At 30.7% G+C, this 8,228-nt stretch overlaps 1 protein-coding gene across 1 annotated transcript; it reads left to right on the top strand.

Moving 5' to 3' along the window:
- The first annotated feature begins 5,279 nt into the window (after positions 1-5,279).
- Positions 5,280-6,974, top strand: LOC112740296 (uncharacterized). Its single transcript, XM_025789065.3, has 4 exons — positions 5,280-5,532; positions 5,630-5,681; positions 5,760-5,827; positions 6,250-6,974. The coding sequence occupies exons 1-4, from the start codon at positions 5,392-5,394 to the stop codon at positions 6,829-6,831; spliced, it is 843 nt and encodes a 280-aa protein (XP_025644850.1). The 5' UTR covers positions 5,280-5,391; the 3' UTR covers positions 6,832-6,974.
- The last annotated feature ends 1,254 nt before the right edge of the window (positions 6,975-8,228 follow it).

Raw genomic sequence — 8,228 nt, 5'->3', positions numbered from 1 at the left:
GTCTTTGTTTTTTCTTTCTTTTTTTTCTTTCTGTACAGAAGTTCCTAAAACAGAAACAATGACTCAATTATTTAATCATCAAGAAAATACATTAACAATCCGGTGAACCAAATGAAGCAATCCCACCGAACCAAAAAATATTCATATGGTGAATAGTACATGACAACTATTTAATCATCAAGAAAAATGTTTCTTAATGCAGAAACATTTAAATGAACAAACTAACAATTGCAAGTAGGACAAATAAATTAATTATAACCTAAAACAGAAGTTTATTTAGTTAGTAGAGTATTTTAAAAGCATTTGAAACCAAATTTTAGGGGGAATTTTAGTAGAGTATTTACCAATGGTTCAGTTGCTTCACTAGAAATCCGTTCAAGCATCATTTGCTTTTTCCAATGGGCCACCCACAGTGCTGGGGGAGCATCAGATGCGAACGGACGGGGGAACTTGGTTTTGTGGATGTATATCAATATCAACACAAAAACACAGCCATCAACAGACTGTTTCCTCCCCTTTCTTTTGTTTTCAACTCCTTTCATCAAGAAGTTGAGCACATACTTTGCCCAATCCCATTCCCGAATGTTGTCCACATGAAAGATCGGTGACTTATGGATTGGGGAGGCCACACTTACTGTTGTGGGGAGCAAGAAGCACTTTTGTATGAAGACAACAAAAGTCCTCTTGAATTTTTTCCGGTTTTCCTCCCCTTCTATGCTCATATCCAGCACATTCCTTGTCTGTTGGATTAAGCTTGTTGTAATCAACCTTATCAGGAAAACGATTTCCTACAATATTTTAATAGAAAAAATCAGTAAAAAATGCTCAGTTTAATTTTCTAGACACCAATGAACCAAAAATAAGCAATAAGTAGAAAGTGTATTACCTCCATTGGTTATGCCTAGGGCAGTTGCTACTTTCCGAGGAGTTATATATATTTTTTCCTGGAGAGTTTTCAAGCATCGTTTCTCTTCATCAAAGCGATCAAGCAATTCTTTCAACAGGGTATTAGAGACAGTCATTTCTGGGACATTTGTCAGGGCACCAAATCCCATTTCTTCCACTATATCTTTCTTTTCTTGACTCATATCCCTGTACATTATTGCTATTGACTTTGTTTGGCATTTGCAATAATGGGTTTTCTGCAAATTTTGAAACAGAATGTTAGGATATATTTATAATACAAAATAGATATTATTCGAATGAAAGCGGATAAATATATTTAATCTGCTTACGTTATAGTGCGGCTTCTCCTTCATTGTTGCCATTGTGTTGTTCTGTTTTGCTGTAATAAAAAATTTTGGTCAATAGTTCACTCAATACATCAACAAGCACAAGCATGTATATCTTAATCAAATCAATTAAAATGCCATAGGCCACCGAATCGAACAACATTCACTTGGTGAACCAAAATCACAAAGGTCACCGAACCGAACAATGTTCATGTGGTGAACCAAAATCACAAAGGCCACCGAAATGAACAATGTTCATGTGGTTAACAAATGGTGATCAAGTTTCAATCAACAAGAATAGTATTCCTCCATGCAAAAAAAGTACTGAAGATAGTAACAACCAATTTCAAAGCTCTAGTTAAACTATCCACACCGATAAGAACAAGCACGTATATCTTAATCAAATCAACATCTTCCAAAAGAAAAGTTTTTCAAATTTCATGAATTAGGTGTTCTTTCAAAGACATTTACGAATTGGCTTCTTTAAAAACTCTTACTAAAATTTATCCAATATAATGAGACAATTTTATAGTAGTATGGCTTATCAAAGTGAAAGAGTTGTCTCTAATGTCAATTGTCCTAAACAAAATTTACATTTGGACAATACACTATATGCTTCTCAAAGGGATCCAAACTGAAGATTCTTACTAGCATTATATAGGATAGCCTTAACGAAACTCATTCATGCACAGAATCAAACATTATAAATAATGAAACAGTTAGGAAATGATTTGCTGCATGCTATCACAAAAGAAACCCACTGAACCGAACATCATTCACTTGGTGAACCAAAATTACAAAAGCCACCGAACCAAACAAATCTCAAAGCCCTAGTTACATTATCCACTGAATTGAGTGAAAATAACAACAAATTTCATTCCAAGATCTAGTTATACTGTAAAAATGCATTCACAATAGTTCCATCTACTAAATGAAGCAAATCAATCTAGTAAACCTAAAATGCAAGTAGGAGAAGCGCGACATTGCAAGATTTCAAATGAACAGTAGTTTTCTCACCTTTGGTAGTCTCTATTGCAGTTTTCGTTCATTTCTGGTTGTTGTTTGCGAAATCTTCTCCCGATTCCTTTCCAGTAGTGGTTTCCGCAGAGAACGTGATTGAAGTTTGAGTGATGTTGAGAGAGATTCGAAGAGAATGAGTTGTTTCGTGTATTAGTTTCGTGTTGAAGAAGATGTAACATTTTTTCATAATGAAGCGCAAATGAAAAAGGAGGGGTTTCGTTTGTCTCTGGCGCGTGTTTTCACTCGCCATTTAATGCGCCTGATTCTATTTGGGTTTGGGCCAACTTGGTTATATGGTTATATGGATGTGTAGCAGCCCTGTTTTATTAAATAGTTAAAGTAAAGTATTATTTTAATATCTGAGTTAAATTTTAATTTTATTTTTAATATTTCAAACATTTTATTTTTGTTTTAAATATTTTATTTTATCTTATTTTAATTTTTTAGATGAAATTAAAAGATTTTTTTTAAACATTAATTTTTCTATTATTATTATTTTTTAATTTTCTTTCTGCTTTTTTTACAATTAAATCACTATAACTACTATTATAACCAATATAATTATAATTATAATCTCAATTTAAAAGAAGATATAACAACGGAATAGATTGGTATTTTTAAAAGAAATAAAATTTAAATTTTGATTAAATGACTAAAATAAAATAAGATTTGTAATAAAAATATAACATTTCAATTACTATAAATGAAATTAAGATGTAATTCAAATATTAAGAACTAAAATAATAGTTTACACTGATAGATAAAAATATTATTACTCTTTTTTTTTTTTTTGTCATTTTTTATTATTAAGTTACAATGAGAAGTATTCTCAGAAGTTAACGATGGGCTATGCACAATTTTGTTTAATTTAGTGTTTGGTCTCAACTTTAATTGGGCCTAAGTCTAGTGGAATAGATTCACTGGACCGTGAAGAAAAATACAAGTCCTTTCCCTGCAATACCACATACGATGACCATGTTGAGTACTAAGGCCAACAAACTCTCCGATCTAGAGGGTTTAGTCTTAAAAAACAAAAATCTCTTTAGTAATCAATCGTATTAGGTATGTCTTCATGACCTCATTAATGTTTGGTCAATTTATACAAGAATAATACTAGGTAATCTGTTCACCTGAAAAAAAAAAAAAATACAGGGTAATAAACTTTTTTCAATTAATATTAGTTAATTTGTTTAAAAATTATTTTGTTTATCTTAAATTTTAGACTTGAAGTCATAAATTATTAATTTTAAATTTTAAATTATAAATTTAAACCTTAAATTTGGTTAATATTGAGTATTGACTAACTAAAATTTAGTTTTTTTTATAATTCTTTTTAATAACTGTGTAGTGCATTTATGTGATGATAAATTGATAATCGATGAATGTATAAATGTATTTGTCCAACACTAGTTTCCTTCAACAAAATAGTATGACGGGGAAAGCCCCTTTGGGCAAACTTACCATTTTGGATAGTGAATGGAGCTATTTGAGAATTCAGCGCCAAAATCATTGTTGAACCATCACAAATTAAACTTCCTTCTAAAGCCATTATGCAATGCAAGTTATTACATTTCAGTTTCACCTAAGATCCAACAACTAACACAATAACACATTATAATAAATTCAAAGGAGAATATAGAAAGAAAAAATAAATAAAAAAAATGCAAGGTAAGGATCTATTAGAAAATTTATTATTATTATTATTTTCACCTACTTAACTTAGGGTACCTTTCGATGCCTAAGATTCAACCAAGAATCATATAGTGTGGCTAATCATACCAGAACGCTCTCCATATTCAAGGTTGTTAATTGACACCTACCTACCACATTCACAAAATTTCTCCATAACCGTCACTAATGAGTCATGACCCTTCATCTAAGCTATCATTTCTCCACCTGCAAATAACATCTTTCATCTGTATTACTCTCAGTGTTATAGGTTCTAGGGGCTAATTTACCTGCACCTCAAAATGGAAGGAGTTACCTTTTTCATCGATGTTATGTAATATACTAAGTCGTCCTTTAAAAAAGATATGCACATCAAAACTCAGCTGCAGAATTAGTTATCATATATATATTTATGTATAAATATATATAATTTAATTTATTTTTAATATATATTTTATATTTATAATTAATTTTAGTATATATATAATATCATTAATTTTCATAATATATAACCTTATACTATAAACAATAAAATTTAAATGATATCAGAGCTCATATATATATATATATATATATATATATATATATATATATATATATATATATAACTTTGGACAAATTAGTATACCATGGAATTATGCATTAGAAACAAATAACTTTATTTTAAAAAAATACAGATTAGTCACCCAAAAAAAAATTATAATATTTTTTTATGTAACTTACTTAAAACGATGTTTAATTTGAAATAGTCACCAAAAAAAATTTGAAATGAAATGAATAATATTAAAATTACACGCATGATCATTGCCCAAACCAGAGTATGTCCGACATTGATATACCATGCATGCGTTATATACTTATATTATTGTTATCTTACATATACACTAAAAATTAATTATAAATTATTATATCATATTATAAATTTCTTCTGAAAAACAAAATTCATGAAATTATATAGTCTCCTAGGCCATACAAATACTTGGATAATGATTTTAGTTTCACTTTATAATGTTCTAAATTCAATCTAACGGTACTAACATGTAAAAATTAATAAACTACTAAAAGTCAGTTATTAAATCGGTCAATAAAATACATCTTGAAATACTATAAAAATGCTTGAACTTTTATATATCAGTTGCTCACTTGCTTGCAATCTTTTAGCTGCAAGGCTTTCTTTATTAGTTGCAACCAAAACAAACTTAATTTCAATTTAAAATTTCAAAATTCAAAACTCAACAGATTAAATAAAGTAAAAATAAAAGAAGAAAACCACTCCGCAATGCTTGCTCATTATTCTAAACCGCTCCACTTCTATTATAGTATTATTATTGTTATTACTATTACTATTTACCCTCTGCATTCAAAAACTAATTAAAATTACAAAACACCATGTTCACTAATCACTACCACTTGTGAAGGAACTTTCACCCTTTCCTCACTAATCACTACTCTCAATTATTATTATTCTCAAATGGGACAAGAATCAGATTACAAAAGCCAACTGGTATTGGAGATTTGCTCAATTTCCACACGTTCTGTTGTATGTGTTCATAGACTTGTCCCTAACAAAACTAATAAGCCACCTTTCATTGATTGGTACTGCATTCTTGGAGTAAGTATTAACATTTCTAATGATGACCCTTTTCCTTTTTGGTGCTAAAGTTTGTAGCTTTTATCTTGGTTCTTCTTTATGTGATGAAAAATAATAGGTGGCAGGAAATGCAGATGTAAATACAATCCGAAAGCAGTACCATAAACTTGGTAGGTTTTATTAAGGTTAACTCTAATTTTTATTATGATGTAATGAGTAATAAGCCTTGCAACTTTTTCTTGGGTCAGCCTTGCAACTTCATCCAGATAAGAATAAGCACCCCAAGGCTGAAATTGCATTCAAGCTTCTATCTGAGGTTAGTTTATGATATTCTTTTTCTTCCTTTTCCTTATTTTTGTTTTTCTAAATTATTATAAACCTAGGGATGATCAATAAACGATGAGCAAATGGTTTTAAATTATAACGGGATAAAATATATTTTTTGTCCTTAAGATTTAAAATATTTCGAACATTTAATTTTATTCAATTGTTTTAATTCTTTCGTTTCATTTAATTTTGTTTCTAATGTTTTAGATAGAGTTAATGTTTGAGAGTAATTTTGATTTAAATAAAAAATATTAAAGATATTTTAAAAAGAATCACAAAAATTAAGAATAAAAAGCATACTTCACCCTTGTGATATTGCAGTTGCATTGTAGAGCCCGAATTGCAATTTAAAACCAAGTTCTTAGTTAAAAGAAATAAAATCGCCACTCAGTTATTTTGATTTTTATGTAGGCATATGCATGTTTATCTGATGCAGCAAAAAGAAAAGCTTTTAACTTGGAGAGAAGCAAGAGTTTATGCATTGAGTGCAACAGAATCCCTAGCAATTCAAACAATAATAACGGATCTTCTTCAAGTTTCAAATCATCAAGGAGTAGTAGCATCAGCAGTAGTTCAAGATCATGTAAGCTTTGGCGAAACATCAATGACATAAGAGAAAGTTTAAGGGAAGAAGCTAAGGTGATAGAGAAATGTTTGAGGGTAAATAATTCAATGCCAACAAAGAATTATGATGATGATTATATGCATAGAAGTAGAGGGCCTAATAACAATAATAATAAGCATAGAGTTGAGAAAGAAACACCAGTTTTCAATCCATCAAATTACTTGTACCAAGGGTACCCTCATAGGAGAAATCATGTTAACAAGGATTATTCTGAGAAATTTTGGTACTTGCAGCAAGAAACTAATGCAGTGCAAAGTAATAACTATTCCAAGGGAGGATCAGATAAGTTTTCTTCATCAGTTTTTGAGGCTGAAACACAGAGGAGCATGTTCAGTAGAAAATTTGGTCCTATCCCCTCACAATGTTAGATTCAGCTTTTTTTTTCTTTTATTTATTTAGTTATATAAAGTAATGTGATTTGACATGTTCTGGATTTTTTTAAAGGACTAATTGAACATCATTATTTTATCTCATGTGAAGTTTAGTCTACTCATTTTATTTTGGATACTATGCTGGCTCGTTTATGATTTGTTATCAGATGGAATTTCAATAAAGGTACATATTTTATCTTATCTATTTTGGTTTTCCACCGATATATGCATACTCTATTCCTTACTACAGAACTATGCCTTTTAATACTAGTCTTTTGTTATCCTTTTTAGACTTCGAACTGGATCTAACTTGGCAAAGTATTTCATGGAACTCATGTAAAGAACTCTATTCAATGGAACTTAAAAAAATATTTATAAATTTATCCTAATTTATTAATTTATATTTACACATTTTTAATAAAATCTTTTATATTTTTAAAACAAGCACAAATCTCAAAACACTCCATAGATATGAGAAGCCATCAGTCCCATAGAATAATAACTTGATCTAAGCAGTGTCAGAATCACTAAAGCCTGCTTCCAAGTTATAAGTTTCAAGTGCAAAATGTATAACTTAATTGACCCTCCCTATATAGATCTCAGCTTCGTCAAGCCTCCCTCTCACGTTCCAACTTTCAAGTCGCAAACACGTAAAGCAACGACAACGAAGAAGAAAGAAAGAGGCCCCAATGAAGAGTGAATTAGAATTACTACTTGGTTTCAGGTTCCACCATACTAACGACAAGAAATGTGTTTCACAGTCTATTGTTGTTCCTATCAATCAAGGAGATTGATTTATACAAATTTGATCCATGGCACCTTCCAGACTTTCAGTTATACTACTTAATTTCTCAAGTAAAAAAGGAAACAACAAAGGCTGATTATTCATTTTTAGTATATGTATAGAAATGGCTCTATACGGTGAGAAAGAGTGATATTTCTTCTTTCATAGGGACCACAAATATCCCAACGGTTCGCACCCAAATCGAACCGCGGATTATCTTGCCGAGTTATTTTCGTCGATGTAATCTTGCCACCGCGGCCGTACAGAGTGGAAGCCGTTACGCTGGAGATTGGGGTAGTGATGGTTGGTACTGGGTGAGGATTTTGAGGTTTGGGCTTGCTTTTGAAATTATTTTTTTTTTTTAGTTGAAAATGAGTAAATATAAAATAATAGGTTGAGGTGAATGTAGAGTGTACATGGGCCGGGTCACGTCGGATTTGGCTTAACCCAGACCTAATCTGAAATATAGACCGGGCTTAATTTTTAGATCCTGACTCGATCGTAGACCAGATGAAATCTATGCACCTTCAGGCCGGGTGAAAATCGGATAAAAACCGGGTGAAAACTGAGTCTTTAGCATGTAAAAATCACCTAATTTTCAACCCATTGT

This window comes from Arachis hypogaea, chromosome 14 (genome assembly GCF_003086295.3).
Source record: "Arachis hypogaea cultivar Tifrunner chromosome 14, arahy.Tifrunner.gnm2.J5K5, whole genome shotgun sequence".
NCBI classification, from domain to species: Eukaryota; Viridiplantae; Streptophyta; class Magnoliopsida; order Fabales; family Fabaceae; genus Arachis; species Arachis hypogaea.
The sequence above is the reverse complement of the archived record's forward strand: the minus strand, read 5'-3'. Positions and strand labels throughout refer to the sequence as shown.